The 18,523-nt window shown below is 45.0% G+C and overlaps 1 protein-coding gene across 2 annotated transcripts in view; it reads left to right on the forward strand.

The window, feature by feature from the left end:
* The first annotated feature begins 3,286 nt into the window (after positions 1-3,286).
* Positions 3,287-18,523, forward strand: part of LOC135819817 (E-selectin-like) — a 115,455-nt gene continuing 100,218 nt past the window's right edge. For both annotated transcript variants that reach the window (XM_065333095.1, XM_065333096.1), the window contains exons 1-2: positions 3,287-3,450; positions 12,681-12,785. In XM_065333095.1, coding sequence (XP_065189167.1) covers positions 12,689-12,785 — 97 coding nt within the window. In that variant the 5' untranslated portion in view covers positions 3,287-3,450; positions 12,681-12,688. The remainder of the gene's footprint in view (positions 3,451-12,680; positions 12,786-18,523) is intronic.

Below are 18,523 nucleotides of genomic sequence, written 5' to 3' on the forward strand. Positions count from 1 at the left end.
GGCCGACCACGTTCATTCCCCACAACAGCAACAAGAGGCTCGGAGTGCTGAAACAATTTCCGTCTGACAGCTGTTTCGGTCATCAGAGACCTCATCCGAGAACGTAGAATGTTGAATGACACGAAAAAGAACTAAATCACCTATTTTATAATGACTCTTGCAACAATATGGCGCGTCAATAAGCGCGCGCTTGATACTCAAAGTGTGAAAAATAACTCGAGGACAAAGTGTTATCGTGAAAATCAAAGGAAATTCAGGATAGAAGTTATAGTTATGCTGGATATTGCAGCTCAGCACAGATACAGTAGTCATGCGAGTGGCCCAACTGTCATCTACTCCATGCACTCCATCACCATACTGCACCGTAGGCTCACTTCGTGCGCATCTCGTTGAGTTCACGTACATACTGGTAGGCACAGTCATTATTGAAGATTTGTTGGCTGTTGTGTTGGAAAAACACACTGGGTTGGACAACACACGCACACAGCTGTCATGCGAGATGTCCATGGGACCTTGCCTCGGTGACACTGCACTAAGTTGCTTGCTTCACTCTTCTTCTCCTCTCCACTCCACTGGAGCTTCAATGGCGCACATAAGAAAGTAAACAGCAGCACTTGGCACTTGAAAATTCTGCGTCCACATTACCACCACCACATTTGTGCTCTGCGGCCGACCACGTTCATTCCCCACAGCAACAACAAGAGGCTCGGAGTGCTGAAAATATGTCCGTCTGACAGCTGTTAACAGTTTCAGTCATCAGAGACCTCATCAGAGAACATAGAATGTTGATTGACTCGAAAAGAAAATATATCACCTATTCTATACCGACTCTGGCAACAAGATGGCGCATCAATAAGCGCCCGCTTGATACTCAAAGTGTGAAAAATAAGGTGTAAAACTCGAGGACAAGGTGTTATTGGTAAAATCAAAGGAACCTCAGGATAGAAGTTATAGTTATGCCCTATACTGCAGCGCAGCAAGATGCAGTAGTCATACTTTATTTCTATTTCGAGTCATCAACGTCTGCTCAAGTCTTTGATGACCGAAACAGCTGTCAGAAGGAAATATTTTTTCAGTACTCCGAACCTCTTGTTGCTGTTGTAGGGAATGAACGTGGTCGGCCGCAGAGCGCAAATGTGGTGGTGGTGAAGTGGACGCCCAATAGTTTTACATGTTATACTATCTCATACTGTTGTGCCTAGCGCAGGCTTGCGACTAGCTTGTTTGGATGTGACAGTGTTGTTAATGACCGAGGGTCCTCTACGTCCGTTCTCACCAACCAGGAGCGACACTGAATCACGCTATAAACAAGAAACAACAACAACAACACTGAATCACGCTGCTATCTGGTGTTCACGAGGTATTTGTCGCGCTGGAAACGGAGCGTGTCTGTGAGTTTGTATCCCTGGTGATGTTTGTGCCTGGAGAGCCCTATAATTATAAGTGGTGCTCTTCCTCGGCCTACTCAAGCTCAGCTGATGAGGAGTGAATTCCCCGAAACACTATATTGAGCAGGGAGTGGTCCTTTCTTGCAGGTTTGCCGAGTCGAAGGTTCGATGGACTTCTCGTGTGTTCTGGATGGCAAACCCATTTCCTAACAAAATCATCACTTAAGTCGCAACCACTATTTCGTCGTACATGTACATGTATTTGCTGTATTCCTTGTAAGATCCTTTTTGGGGGAACGGACCGAATAAGTTCGGTTCAAAAATTCCTAAGTGTTCACTTGGGCTGGTAGAGATTGCGCAGATTCGTATACTAAATTCAAGAACTTCGTGTATTTTGAACGTTTTTGCAGGTCTGTCCATATAATCCAACAACATGAAACTTGTAAAAGCGTGCATATGCTTTCTTCAATGTATGATGGTGTTGCGGAGTGGCACCAGCGCTAAGTTTTATGTCCGCAAGTTGCTTGTAATCCTTTCAAATGACCCAGAAGTAAAAGAAGTTCTGCTCTGTGTGGATTGTACAGAAGGAGCCTAGAGAGAATTTGTGTGACGAGGCTACATCATCGCGTGTATAAGGTCCAGTTTCTCATGCTTCACTGAGGGTCTTTATGTTAGGATAGTTGCACACGCAAAGAAACTGCGCAGCATGCTAATTCCTGACGCTGTTGTCAATTTTCCAAAGTCACTTCCCAGTCAACAATCCGCGAGATGTCCTTGCCTTAAGTTGAATGTGTAGAGCGATCCGCGTCGCGAGCCCATGATGGCGAGCAGAGCATCTCTTAGTGCCCTAAAAGTGGAAGACCCGACCAAAAATAGATCTACTGAACGCACTGGCTGAGGTAGCAGGCACAAACATATTGTTTATTCACTCACGGAATGCAGGATTCCAAATCCAAAGTATCTGGAACCAAAGATTAGATCACGTATAGCGTATAAATGAACCAGTGCATGCAATACCGTGTCTCAGGGCGAATAGTTGGAAAATTGCTTTCTCTTGAACATCACTCACAGTGGTCCAGGGAACACCTCTGTGGAAGATAAAGTTGGATATCACATTTGGAAGTACATAGAGACCATGATTTCTACGGAATTGTCTAACACGGAATATACCTTGTACTATGCATTATAATTTCTAGTGTCGCTAAAAGCAGCTATAGTTTTGCGTGTCTGCCTTTTGTAATGGCCAAGACTTTCAATGAGCACTGCTTTGTTCTCCAGACGAAACTCAGCACCACTGTCCACCAAGTACTTGCTGTGTTGAGCTGACGAGAACTCTCGTCCTTTTAGTGCAAGGACGGCATGGTCACTTATTGGGTCTGTTGCAGAAATCAATTCATCCTCTGCACGAGCGGAGCCAGTATTGGCTCACACAACGTGCTGTCCCCGACAAGTATTACACCTCTCTGTCCCCAAGGTAGCACCATAGATTTAGTCCTTTCTACAGAGAACTCAGTGTCAACGTGCACGGTTGTTCCGTCCACCATAAGTGGCCACTTTACCGTCCGTGCGAAGCAGGCTGGATGCGGGTTTGCATATGAGGATATCCACTACTAATCCTGCACGGCAGGTACATATACGCGATCCTGACGTCTATCAAAATAGCAGTAGCAGAAATGCCAGGTAGGAAATAGAGCACGCCTTTTCCTTTACGTGGATGCGCATATGTTCACATGCTCACTGTTGTTACGAGGCTCTGTGTTTATTTCACCGGAAGCAGCAGTGACCACCTGTGGACCAGGATTCCCAGGGAATTTGTGTCACTAGTACTTCGTTCAGGCGAGAACTGCATGCAGACTGTAACTAATCAAGTAGGCAGTTGTCAGATAGAGGACAAAGTATAGACCGTGTAAACAAGGACAGCTCCACTGACCTGTGAGGAAGAGAACATCTTCTTTTCTAGTCCAAAGGCTGGAAACCGCTGTTAACTGAGGAGTTTCAAGTACTATAACACGGGAGCAAGGAAGAACAGGAAGACTGAGGACCGACCGTGGGTGCATTTCAAGTAAGTCATTTTGATATCATAAATGACGTGAAAACTCCAGTCCAAGGTTATATCAACTGTCATGGGCAAAATCCTAATTACCGCATTCAAGACGGGGGAAACCATTCTTAGTTGTATTGCGTGGAGACAGTAGTTCCAAACAAGAACAATATGAGACGGCTTGCCGCCAATTCCACCCTTCCCTAGCCTCCGAAAGCAACATAACCCGAGTTCGCCATTTCTATGTCTTTTGGAGATTCAGTGCAGGACAAATAGTTGTGGAAGGCCAAGTGCCTAAGTGGTATTCAGGATGGAAAAGCTTGAACATAACAAACAGCAAGCGATCATGCGCTGATCCATTAATGCCGTTCAAATCCCATTTATTTATTTTATTTATTTATTCACAATCACGTGGCACTAGCCAATGAAATGGTGATGTGGGCGATAGCCAGCCATGGCGGTAATAGAGCTAGAGGGGAGAAAGAAAAAGAATGAAAGGGGAACTGAAAAGCAAGAGAAGCTAGGGCAGGGCTGGATGTCAACTAGTATGTTGCATTCTGCAGTAGCTGTGTGAATGTATTGTAACATTGGCAGGATTTTAGATGTTGTGGGAGGAGAGACCAATGGCGGTAAGCAAGGAAGAGAGGAGATGTTATCATGGAGGCAGACCGCGCAATAGGGAAGCGGAGAGAGTTTCTGGTGCGCATGTCTTGAGATTGAGCAAACCAGCTTAGGCAGGAGAGAGCATGAAGAGGAGCAATGCCCAGCTTAATTTTATGAATTGTCTGGCATGCCAAAAAACGCACGCGGACCGAGAGCGGCACAGCAGAAGCAAGGCGGTATAAGTCTGCGCTTGGAGTCAGGCGAGGAAGCCAAAATAATATTTTCAAAAGACGCCTATGCATAACTTCGAGTCGAGCAATCAGTGTTTTAGAAATTCCGGCCCAAATTATGCAGCAGTAATCAAAAATAGGCGGAATGTAAGATGTGTAGATAACATGGCGACAGTCGGTGTGGAGGTGGGTGATGTGTGATGAGAGAAATCCCATTACTGAGCTAACACGGCTGTCTAAATGTTCGATCTGGGATTTCCAGGTTAAGTGTTGGTCAATAATGACACCAAGATGCTTGTGTTTTTCAACGATGCAGAGCGGGTTTGTGGTGCCTGGAAAGGTGAAGGGACTGGTTACTAATGAAGATAGGTCACAGGAACAACTGGGGGGGGGGGGGATACACATTACAGCAGTTTTCGAAGAGTTGGGCTGCAATGTCCATTTTTCCATCCAATGAATAACGCCATCTATGTTGGACTGTAACTTGGCACTAGCCTCGGGGAGAGTGGGTGCTGTCACAAGTAGTGCTGTATCATCAGCATATAGTGATGTGTGATCCATTTCTGCCAGATCGTTTACATACATAAGAAAGAGGAGAGGCCCCAGGATTGATCCCTGAGGAACTCCAGACCGTACATGCCCTTTGGCAGACAGAGCAGAGCCGACACGCACCCTTTGCTGTTTGCCCGTCAGGTAAGTACGGAGCCACGTGAAGCAAGTACCATGGATTCTATGGCGCGACAGCTTGTATAGGAGCCCGCGTGTCCATACTGTGTCGAAGGCCTTGCTTAGATCAAAGAAACATAGCATGCTGTAATGGCCGTTCTCACGAACAGAAGACATCGATTGAACAAGTCTGAGAAGCTGCCAGGACGTAGAGTCGCCTTTTCGGAATCCAGACTGGGACGGATGTAGAACAGGAGACAGGTAAGTGTATAAGTGGTTGTACATAATACGTTCACACAGCTTGGAGATTGTTGACAATAACGAGATCGGGCGGTAATTCGATGCATCGAGCTTACTTCCCTTGTTCTTAAAGACCGGAGTTACAATTGCGTGTTTCCAAATAGCAGGGAAAGCACCAGTTGCCCATGCTGACGAAGATGTTCGGAAGGCGGAAAGAATAAACACACACTAATTCTTTTCTTCAGAAAATCTCCCAACACCACTTTCGGAGAATTGTTTCACTCTGGGCTTGTCTAGTTACGTGTCCACGTACACAGTGGCGTGATTTATGTCTTAGGTAGGACTTCGGGTTTTTTCTGCAGCTTGGAGTCTTTCTGAGTCCCCTATCAACGTTAATTTTGTTAACGAGAGAGCTTGGAAGCTCGGTGCCCTACGCTATACTTTTTTTGCCTAGCTCATCATGCATGTGCCAGACGTTACTGCACTATCGCCCTGCATGCATTCCCCCGATGCACTTCACATACACATATGCCAGGCCTCTACAAGTGGACCCTGGCTAGCGCCAGACGTTTCTGCATAGTGCACTTGCGCCCTGCATGCATTCCCCCTATACACTTCGCATACATGATAATCGGTTTTTGTGGACCCTGGCTAGCGGCAGACGTTACTGCATGCACTGTCGCCCGGCATGCATTCCCCCGATACACTTCGCATACATGCCTTGCCTCTACCGACCCTCTTCTTTCCTCAATGTTCACCCTCAAGTCGGCTGCTACTGGCACCGAGAGGCGCACTAGAGGGCAATCATTCTCTTCACTTTCTTTGCCCGGTGCTACCACTAGATATGGCATGTTCTCTATTTCTTTCCTTGGCGCTGATAGGTGGAATTATCTGCCTGTCTCGTGTTGTCCTGTAACAAGACGGCAACGTCTGTAGGGCCTTCCCTATCAAAATAATAAATTCTACTACTAATACTACTACTACTACTACTACTACTACTACTACTACTACTACTACTACTACTACTACTACTACTACTACTACTACTACTACTACTACTACTACTACTACTACTACTACTACTACTACTACTACTACTACTACTACTACTACTACTACTACTACTACTACTACTACTACTACTACTACTACTACTACTACTACTACTACTACTACTACTACTACTACTACTACTACTACTACTACTACTACTACTACTACTACTACTACTACTACTACTACTACTACTACTACTACTACTACTACTACTACTACTACTACTACTACTACTACTACTACTACTACTACTACTACTACTACTACTACTACTACTACTACTACTACTACTACTACTACTACTACTACTACTACTACTACTACTACTACTACTACTACTACTACTACTACTACTACTACTACTACTACTACTACTACTACTACTACTACTACTACTACTACTACTACTACTACTACTACTACTACTACTACTACTACTACTACTACTACTACTACTACTACTACTACTACTACTACTACTACTACTACTACTACTACTACTACTACTACTACTACTACTACTACTACTACTACTACTACTACTACTACTACTACTACTACTACTACTACTACTACTACTACTACTACTACTACTACTACTACTACTACTACTACTACTACTACTACTACTACTACTACTACTACTACTACTACTACTACTACTACTACTACTACTACTACTACTACTACTACTACTACTACTACTACTACTACTACTACTACTACTACTACTACTACTACTACTACTACTACTACTACTACTACTACTACTACTACTACTACTACTACTACTACTACTACTACTACTACTACTACTACTACTACTACTACTACTACTACTACTACTACTACTACTACTACTACTACTACTACTACTACTACTACTACTACTACTACTACTACTACTACTACTACTACTACTACTACTACTACTACTACTACTACTACTACTACTACTACTACTACTACTACTACTACTACTACTACTACTACTACTACTACTACTACTACTACTACTACTACTACTACTACTACTACTACTACTACTACTACTACTACTACTACTACTACTACTACTACTACTACTACTACTACTACTACTACTACTACTACTACTACTACTACTACTACTACTACTACTACTACTACTACTACTACTACTACTACTACTACTACTACTACTACTACTACTACTACTACTACTACTACTACTACTACTACTACTACTACTACTACTACTACTACTACTACTACTACTACTACTACTACTACTACTACTACTACTACTACTACTACTACTACTACTACTACTACTACTACTACTACTACTACTACTACTACTACTACTTGACACAATCTTTATTAGGAAACTTGAAATGGAGATGTGAAACACAAATACAGCCATGTAGATGGAGCAGCAATGCAATACAATGTCCAAAAACTCAAGAATTCATTATCATGGGGCAATGTTGGGCAAATGTCTGTCAGGTACTATCACGCTCAGGCTGCCCGCAACCTGCACATCGTCGTGAAATTCATTCTGTTGCGGCGGTATGACGATCTTGAACCACGCAAACAGGTGACTGCCCATCGCATAAGGCAGACTGACAGCTTACAACGGAGCTGACCCATGATAACCGATACGTGTAGGTCGACGTTCTTCTCAGCAATCAGGCATGCCAGTGTCTTCAGTGCCATTGAACATTCTCTGCCAATCATGCCCGAGGTAGAAAAAACTAGCGGTGTAAACGTACCTCTGTCAACTGCTGTCACCCGCTCTCCGTACTGGCGCTTCTTCATCCGTTCATGCGTTCGGAGCTGGCTGATGACTTCCTGACGCGACAGCAAGCTTGCCTTTGGGTGTGTAACCCGGATGTCGAAAAAGGCATCTTGCTGTCTCGTCCAGAAGCCACAAGCCCGGATGTCCAGGCGGGCACCTGCCGAGCGGTTGGCTGTCCTCCCTTGGAGCCGCTCACCATCATATGGTAGTAGAGGCGGTTCCACCTCCACATCCCGGACCGCCTCACGCATCACGTCAGCCAACAAGTCCCGGATCTCATTGTGGCGTGCCATGGGGTAGCCGCCTGCCGGACACATCATCGCATGGTCTATTGTGTTTGCAGCACCACATACACAAGTCAGGGGGAGTCCGTCAGGCTGCAGGCCGTAGCGGATGCAGAACGCATCTCGGAAATCCGATTTGTTCAGCACCATCTGCATTTGGGACGATGGTTCCGCCGTTACCCAAGATGATACGCCCTTTTCCGCGGCATTCTCCACCAACAGCGCCTGTGTTGCTGTCAAATCCGGGCGCAATTCGCTAACGAGACCCGTGGCTTGGGCAGCTTTCTCTCTGCGAATACGCCCGGCCTCCTGCCGGCTGAGGGCTATTGCCTCGTTCAGCTGGTCTGTTTGAGTAGTTTCGTTGGTGCTCGTTGGATGTTCTGGTGGTCTTATGCAGGCCGCCACAGGAGCCACAATCTGTCTGGATGCAGAATACTCTTTCTCGGCCTCCACCGAGGGCACAGGGATTGCCATGCCACCAAACCGCGCTGGTAGCGATAGCAACTTTCTCAGTGCCGACTCGTCCGAACACGAATGGCCGCTGAGCGCTGGCAGCAGCTTGTCCGTAATGGCGGCGTCGAGACGGGCCAGAAGATGCGCAGGGCAAGATAGGACGCGCAAGTGGTACCGCCACTTGGACACGAGGCCCTTTACAAACACCTCGTACGCAGCATGTGGCTGAGTGGTGGCCACCTCCGCCAGGCGATCAACCTGCAGCGTCCACTTGTCGATCAAATCTGTGATATACTCCTCACAGAAGACCGTTGTACCGAGTGCGCCGCCAAGATAACGAGCACCCTCGGTCACAACACGAATGCCCGTGTCCCTGAAAAGCTGGAGTGCCAGGGCCGAATGCTGCTCCTTGACAATTAGTGTTGTCTTGTTCGCGTTAGGGTAGTACCCATACCCAGGGCCATGCTCCAGAATCCCATCCCAGTACTGCCTTAGATTGAGGAGCTGTCCACCACCAGCATCGTCATCAGCATACCATAGCTGCACCACGTCGGGGCAGCACTCTGACAGCTTGTCTATCAATGGCATCATGGCGACCGCGTATATCGCCATGGCGAGAGGATCACCTTGGCAGGTACCCTCCTGACTCCTTATCTCTCCACCACCCGACACAAACAGGCGGCATGGACTGCTGTAGGTGTTCTTGAACACCTGCCCCAGGGCAGGGCAGACGAGTGGCACGTTGTGTAGGGCTGCTGTGCGGTTCATAGCGTTGAAAGCGTTGGTGGCATCGACCAAGAGCACACCCTCCACCTCCGGCGAGACAAGCATGTCGGTCATCGTATGCACTGCAGCTTCACACCCAGACGGAACACCAACACAGAGTTGACGAGGGGCTGTGGCGTGCATGGCGTCATACTGAATTATCTTCATCACAGCTTTGCCTATTAGTCTCCGGAAAACCTCCCCAACAGCGATAGGGCGCACCCCCGGTTGCTTGTCCAGTGGGATGAGGCGGGCCGCAGTGAACGAACTTAGCTCTTCTGGTGGGACTTCCTGGGTGCATAAGCGTTTTCCTACTACTACTACTACTACTACTACTACTACTACTACTACTACTACTACTACTACTACTACTACTACTACTACTACTACTACTACTACTACTACTACTACTACTACTACTACTACTACTACTACTACTACTACTACTACTACTACTACTACAGTTGCGGTCACTGAAATCAGACCTAAAGTACAAAGCTGACGCTTGGACCAATTCCGATTCCATCATTGTATGCGTACATGTGTACCCCTGCATTCATTCCACTTCCAGGTCGCCAAAGGCCGTGGAAGCTAAGGGCGCCAGCTTTGCACGTTGGGTCTGATTTCAGTGAGTGCAACTGTACTACTACAACCAGTGGAACACGGCTAGCGCCAGACGTTACTGCACTATCGCCCTGCATGCATTACCCCTATACACTTCGCATACATAAATTCCAGCCCTCGACAGTCACTCATTTCTTGGTGTTTACAGATTTACTGCTATACATAATGCTACTATACATACTCATTCTCTTGATGGTACGGGACGGGACAGATACGGGATAGCGCCAGGCGTGACACAAACGAACAAACACGAAATTAAAGCTGTGTGGACCCTGGCTAGCGCCGGACGTTGCTGAAATAACGTCTTCTGCATAGCTAGGGGAATTAAATTTTGATCTCATTCCTTGCACGTTAAATTTTGATCACATTCCCTGCACGACCAGGCTAGCAATAACAGAAGAACCTATATTGTAGTGTAGTGCAGTGTATGGGTTATAAAACACCTAGAAGCAATTGCTTTATACTTAGCACGACTCGATTGAAAGTAGTCTCCTATGATTACAACAGGGTTGGAGACATCTCCTGCGTGCATTAATGATGTTTTTTGTGCATTCAAAAAAAGATTGAATCTCGGGGTCAGAACAAACAGTAACAGAATCAAAGTGCTTATACGGCAGGTCACTGAGGTGCTGCAAACCTGTTTTCTCATTCACCTTCTAATCCAGGGAAAAAGCGCCAGCCTCACCATCAGCGGCCATGTACTGATCAGAAATGACAATTTCGTCGTCGTTCTTGTTGTTACTCTATTTTACTTCACCAGAATTACAGGAAGTAGAATGCCTTCTCACTAGACCAGGTCTAGTTCTCATATGATGAAGAATGTGAATGGATCCGCTGTAGCTAATGAAAACAAAAATTGGAAAATATGAGAAAAACTTGTTTTTTCTATTAATTTTTATGAAAGAAAGAAAGAGTAAGGAATAAACGAAGCAGATGTATGAAATAGAAGTAAAGAAGTTGAGGTATTCGAGGAAAAAAGTTATTTTGTCGATTAGAGACAAACTAACAAAAGATCAAATGCATATGTCTAACGAATGCGTCAAGACAGAGAAAGCTCTTCAAGAACATCTGGGCACAGTGCGGCTATGAAACCCAGAATATCTTCATCGCAACGAATATTTGCCGGAAGCCTGTTGCAATACACGCTGCCTACGAACAACATGGACGCTCGAGATGCTGGTCCACGAACGAATGGAAGTTGGAGAAGTTGTGAGATCTGGCCACGTGTAACACGGCTTTTGCTTTGCACAAGACCAGGTTCTGCGATTAACAGAAGGAAAAGCGAAAATGGCATGCTTGCATTGGAGCCAAGGCATCAATCGACAAAAACAACAATCTTGGTACGTGAATATACTAAAAAAAGCATATAGGAGATGATCCAGCAACATTATAAAAATCTTTCTTTAGAGGTTCTCCCAGAGGCGAGATAATTCTATGCGATGTTCCAGCCTTGTCTAACGGAGCCGGAGCTATCACAAAGGTTTCCTGCGTGCAGATAAGTGTCGAATCACGTAGATGAAGTCTGATTGATGAAAGTGACAAAGACCAAAGCACGACAATAGCACGGAAATATGTGTAGAAATGCCTACAGATTCCGCACTTAGAGACGTTGCAGGATCGACTGTTACGCCAGCTAATTCTCTGTCGGAATGCAAATTAGCGCAATTCTGAAGTGTTGTGCATAAACGAGACAGGTCAAAACCCAAATTATTCTGATAGAGAAGTAGCCTTGCACAACCGACACATTGTTACGGGCATGCATACATCGAAAGGACTCGATTTAATGGCAATTTAGCTTTGGACACACTCTGTCACGTTCCATACATGCCAATTTTCTCCACTTACATGTTGTGGTGCTACTCACATGTGCCTGTGTTCTTCTGCTGATCTATTTTCTCATTACCGCATATTCGCTGTTTGTTGTACGACTATCATCTCGTTTCTACTAACCGCTAGCACATTTTACTTGTCCATATTCATGATTCTTTCAAGTAGTTCTCCTACTCACCGGTATGTTGCGTAGTCCACTGGGGACTGTGACAAAATGGCCGCTGTTAACAAATCAGTGTCTCAGTTCTTTTTCTATATCCTAGATGGCCTTTCATTATACAATCCTGCATGTCGACACATAAACGAAGCTAATGGCACATGCCTCCTGTTACTGTATTCGAAAAAGTATAACCAAAAGTACTTTACGAAACTACACGTTACACTATGCTGTCCACTGATACGATCAATTACTGGACAATCAGCTCATGGAAAAACATAGCATGACACTGACCAACGGTATTGACGTTCTACAACTAACTGCCAATCAAATTTTACGTCTTGGATGCGCACTCCTACTGCCCTCCAATTTCCAAGGTTCTAAGATATAGTACTAACATAGGAGGGGGAAGGCGCGTGCGCGTGCAACCAAGACAGGTGATATCGCATGAGCTGATTGTCCAGTATCTATGTATTGGACAGTATACTTTTTCCGTTAAATTCTTCCTTGGCTCTCCATCCGAGTCACCGACTTTTCGTGTTTATTCGCACTTTGTTTTGCAGGTCGGTCCATGCAGCCCGACACGATGAAACTGGTAAAGGCATGGATTTGTATTCTTCAATGTTTGGTGCTTTTGCGGAGTAGCACCGACGCTAAGACGCATGTCGGTAAGTTGGTTGAGATCCATTCAAATTGCCCCTGAAGTAGGAGAAGGTCTGATCTATGTGGATCGTGTACAAAGAACGTAGATAGACAAGGAGTGTGACAAAGAGACTACGGCTTCGGGTATTCAAGCTCCGGTTTCTCATGCTGAGCTGAGTGTCTATACTTTAGATTAGTTACAGACACAAGAGAACTGCGCAGCATACTAATTCGTGAGATTACTGTCAAGGTTGAAAAGGTCACTTCCAAATTAACAATCGGCAGGATATCTTTGCGTTAGAGTGAACGCATAGAGCGACCAAGTGTTCCTGTTCAGATTCCCAGTCAAAGATGCCATTCCACCTAATCAAACACGTAGCAGTTAATCCGATTTCCTTTCTGGCGATGATAGAAGAAACGTTCTTTTGTTTGTAGCTAATTTAATATTCTCTCAAACTAGATTCTCCATCAAAGACCATTAATTTTACCATTTTTTATATTTTTGATTCAGGTCCGTATGATCAATAAACTGCAGTACGAGCATGAAAAAGTGTTTTAGCTCCGAGTTTTACGCCATAAGCGATCATCAGAAAACACCAATGAGTAACTGTGGATACTAGTTTATACAACCACAAAGCAAAAGTGTAAATGATAGCAGTTGCGAAATATTGCATCACGGCATGGCGTCAATGACCGCAGTTGTGAAAGATCCACGCACTGGAGCGGGTTGAATGCTGCATGCCTTCGCTTCATCCCTTTTGGCCCAGACGTACTGCGATAGGCGGGTGTCATTCTCGTGTCGTCTGTGGCGAAATCATGATTGGTGGTTATGGTAACGTTGTTTGAATATTGTTGCTATTAATCCAGTATATTCCTCCTTCTCTAAGCCTGTGGTGACTCTTGCCCTATACACGATGCTCTCCGTTATACACGCTGCGCCCATAGTCAATAAAGTACAGCGTATCTGGCTAAAGTACTTCAAAGTACGAAGTTTGCGAAAGAACACTGATGTGCAAGGTCTAACGTCTTCACCCTCTTTATCCTCTGTTGACCGAACGCTGGCTCAACCTGAGAAAAGAGGGCTTGAAATCCCATGAGCTCTCGCTGTGCTTTTTTTACTTATGTTCTTATATGTGTTACTCGAACTTATAGAAACATTTATGCACATGCGATTATTGGTCACATGTTTTTGTATCGCAATGCCGTTTCTATCAGTTCGAGTAACGCACATGAGGACATCCGTTAATTGAAAGCCTAACAAGGGCTCTTGGGCTTTTAAGCCCTCTTGTTCCAAATTGTTAGGTACCTCCTCCCGTACCTTTTCTAGCTGGCATGCATGCACTCGCGTACTCACCTTTTGTCTCCTTTTGTTCCGTTGGCCTGGGTAGCTACTGGCGCGCCCATAATTGCCATAGCTACCCAGGCCCTTTATCTTGCCGTTCAGACTTGCTCTCTTTTCTCGCTCTTCAATAATCACCATGTAGTCGTTTCGTTCGTCTTGGTCTCTTGTCCCGTCTATAATAAATGTCGTTCCACCAACTTATCTGTTCCCGTTGTAATGTCTGGATAACAAGTCGTCAGTCGTCCTTTTCGTATTCAACAAAATTATAACAAAATGAACCTTACCTTTATCATCCCGACCAATCAAGGAATTGCCCTATCATTACGAAATGTCCCACGCAAGTGTATTCTGATTGAATAACCTCGGTGTCGAAATATGATTGAATTCGGATCAAAGATAGCCCTGTTAGTGGAATGTTCCCATATGGGAACAACGGGATCACGGGCGCATAAAAATACCCGATTTGGACGACACTATTGCGAGTAATCGGCCCAGGATTCACTCAAATGATAGTGGAAACCTAATAGATTGGTGAGAGAAACATTTTCCAGTGTTGGACGACGTCCCTTGTGTCAAAATATCCAAAAGCATTTGATAAAGAAGATGCCCAGGTCAAACTATTCAACGATTGTATATGAAATGAAACGAAGTCGCTTTTATGAAGGCATGCCCTAGTGCACACTGAGTGATCGGAAACTAGATAACGAAGGATAATGCTGAATGCTGAATTATGCTGAAAATTTGTAGTCGATTTTCGAACAATCAGCTGATTTTGCATCCGAATATGATGTATTTTTGAGCTTAGGGAAAGTCGATTATGCGAAAAAACGGGCCGATTTGGGGAAAGCCTACTCCTCCTCGATTGCTCAAAAAATCAATTTCGTAAATGATCGTGAAGAAAAACCTCCATAGCACGAACAAAAATTCAGCGTATTTCAGGGGTCGATGCGACTAACGGCTTCACTGAGCACAAGCCACTTTCAGCGCAAGCTGGAAATGGCTTGTTTGATGTGACTGCGGACTAACAGCAATTGGCCACATGGAACCGTGGAACCGGAAATCTATTCTATATTTATCGCCACATGATTCTGTTGAAAGCTTCTGGCCCTGCTGTGAGAGCATTATTTGTGACAAGTTTATGCACTTCTCTTTGAGTTGGAAATGAAGAATGACAGGAAAAACTGTGCACTTTTTGTAACCGAAGTTACCACCTGTACAAAGTATTGGTAGCTTTACAAATAATTTCAAACACATTAGGTTGCCATAGTGATTTTCCATGGTAATTATCGTTGGCCGAGATGACGTGGAAATAACGTCAATGCATCCTGGCGAGGTATCATAATGTCTCTTCAGGCGGTAGATAAGAAAATCAGATATTTCTACAAACCATTCAGAATTGGGTATATTTTGGTAGCCGTTTTCCCGTTGCTCGGATATGAGAAAATAGTATTTCGAAGCCGTTCATGTATAACTTCTGTATGAATAGCCACATTCCAACAATATTTGGCAGGCACAGCCCCACATCATAGACAAAACATACTCCTTTGGAAAAATTATGATATGTGGTCATGCATCTAGGTATACACTTCAGACATAAACTGCTTTCGATACACGCTTACTTGGCTCAGTATTGGGAGACCGTTTCACATAGGAGGCTGGATGTACCTCCAAACTCAATATTAGTCTGGGTTCATATAGGAACCATGAATCATAAAAAATTGAAAATGTATCGCTCTCACAATTTTGTGGCCCACAAAAATCCATTTCCTAAAGCGTGTTACCATATTGGAACAATGGTCGGATACAGGTGAAGCTCATAAACACACATAGATCCATAAATCTATCACTAGCTCCCATGAGAGGTACATTTTGTTCACATAACATGTGATTCTAACCCGCGCTATTGCCCTGCATGCATACCCTCGATGCACTTCGCATACATACACATCCTACCACGTTGTTTCAGATTATCATCCTGCCGTTGAAAGGCCTATTCAAATATGGTGGCCAGCTACATGTAGCTCTCTTTGACGGAACAGTACTGGACACATGGCGAATCCCGTGATGATACTGTACCGCACACACACACACACACACACACACACACACACACACACACACACACACACACCATTGACCATTGACCATTGGACGCCCATCGCCAGAGGCGATGATAGCGATGCTACAGCAGAAGCCATAGTGTAGTATCCCTGCCCGACCAATACGGAAGCAGTACGGAACTAATACGGAGCTTTGCCTGATGTATATTTAGTGTATCTCCGTATGTAAGCGTACGTCGTCTGCTGCATAAAAGCGGCTGCGCATTTCTGTTTTGATAAAGAGAAGATTAGATTAGATTGGATAGCAATGAAAGATAACTCGAAGATGAGATTTTGATAATAACGAGCTATTCAACCTCCAGGTGAGCACCGGAGAGAAAGTCAGTTATTTTGCCGTTCCTTCTTTCACGAACGATTATATCTCAGGTGTGTACCTGAAAGTAGAATAAAAGTAATTCTTGTTGATTTCACCGCGCCTACCACTCGGCTACCTATTACATTGGTGGCAGCGGTGTAGTTTTAAATAAAACAACGTGATTCGACCCCAGCTGATGAGGACGACGACATGCAGGCTGCTGACCAAGACAAGGAGGGTATTCCCCAAGACCAGCAGCGTTTGATTTTTTGCCGGCGCGTAGTTGGCAGACGGCCGAACCCTGAGTGACTACAACGTTCAGCAGGAGTCCACTATTCACTTGGTACTTCGTCTCCGTGGTGGAATGCAGAATTTCGTCAACACTCATCCTGGCTAGACCATCACTCTTTACGTTGCGCCAAGCGATGCTATCGACAATGTGAAGACCATGATTCAAGACGAGGAGGGAGTGATCTGTCTGACGCCGAGCTAGCCGCTCTGAGTGACCGGCCCAACCAAGATAAAGATAAAACCTGGCTCGCCCTCCGCCAATACTGGCCATAGCACCAGCCGCCGCCGTGGTTACTAACGCTGATTCCAGGTATGGCATTTTCTTTCCTGTCTTCCTTCAGTCTCCCTTTTCTTTTCAGTCTTCCTTTATGCGAGTGTGTGAATCCAGTTTAGTTTGGTAGGCGTCTGATCATGGTGAGCCACGGCTTACCCAGCTAACGTGGGACAATGTGTGTGACAACGCCCCTTATAGTTATAGTGTATTCAGTTCGGGTTTTGAACTGCGATGTTCCTGGCGGGTTGTGCCAGCGTTGTGCAGCAAGAGTGCTGTAGTTTTTCAGGTCCTATTTGGAGGACATTTCTTTCCCCTTTTAACCCCGTGAGATCGTGTGAACCTGGTGGTGCTTCTACTTTATGATTTGTTATCAGTTCATTTCTTCTGTCTACTCTAAACGTTATCATTTCCGATATAATTTGCCATCTTCCGGTTGACGCTGTGTTCGTAACTCTTCACTAATTTTTTGGAAAATCACGAGGGCGTGATTATCTGTAGGAAGGGAGGGTGTAGTATCCCTGCCCGACCAATACGGAAGCAGTACGGAACTAATACGGAGCTTTGCCTGATGTATATTTAGTGTATCTCCGTATGTAAGCGTACGTCGTCTGCTGCATAAAAGCGGCTGCGCATTTCTGTTTTGATAAAGAGAAGATTAGATTAGATTGGATAGCAATGAAAGATAACTCGAAGATGAGATTTTGATAATAACGAGCTATTCAACCTCCAGGTGAGCACCGGAGAGAAAGTCAGTTATTTTGCCGTTCCTTCTTTCACGAACGATTATATCTCAGGTGTGTACCTGAAAGTAGAATAAAAGTAATTCTTGTTGATTTCACCGCGCCTACCACTCGGCTAACCCATTACAATAGCAACTTGTGCTGGGATTGCACCATTCAACAGCTTGCAAGGCTGAAGAATTGACCACCACTATTCAGCCTGGTCTACACCACACAGCTTTGAAGTGGCTTTTTTCTGGCCAGTGAATCCCTACTTTTTGGTCTTTTTTTTCTTCTTTTTTCCCGCACACACATCACACCACATACTCCGGCATGCACTGGCTGTTGGTAACCACCCAGGAGAATGAAAGAAAAGTCAGGAAGAGTCTGAGAAAGAGAAGAAAGACGTGTGTGACCATAATCGTCGGGAATCGAACCCGCAACCTATCGATTGGAAATCGCTGCACATACCACTGCACCATATGGGACACACACACACACACATACACACACACACACACACACACACACACACACACACACACACACACACACACACACACTTGTACTTGTACTTGCTCACTGCCAAAACTGGTCACGTGGGTCTCCCCGGAAGAGGGGAGAGAGACTCAAAAGGAATCTTGGAAAGATGACTCAATTGGCCATTGAACCACCCAACGGCCGACACCCCCTGAGATCCCCAAACTAGGGTGGACTTGAAAT

This window comes from Sycon ciliatum, chromosome 6 (genome assembly GCF_964019385.1).
Source record: "Sycon ciliatum chromosome 6, ocSycCili1.1, whole genome shotgun sequence".
Lineage (NCBI taxonomy): Eukaryota > Metazoa > Porifera > Calcarea > Leucosolenida > Sycettidae > Sycon > Sycon ciliatum.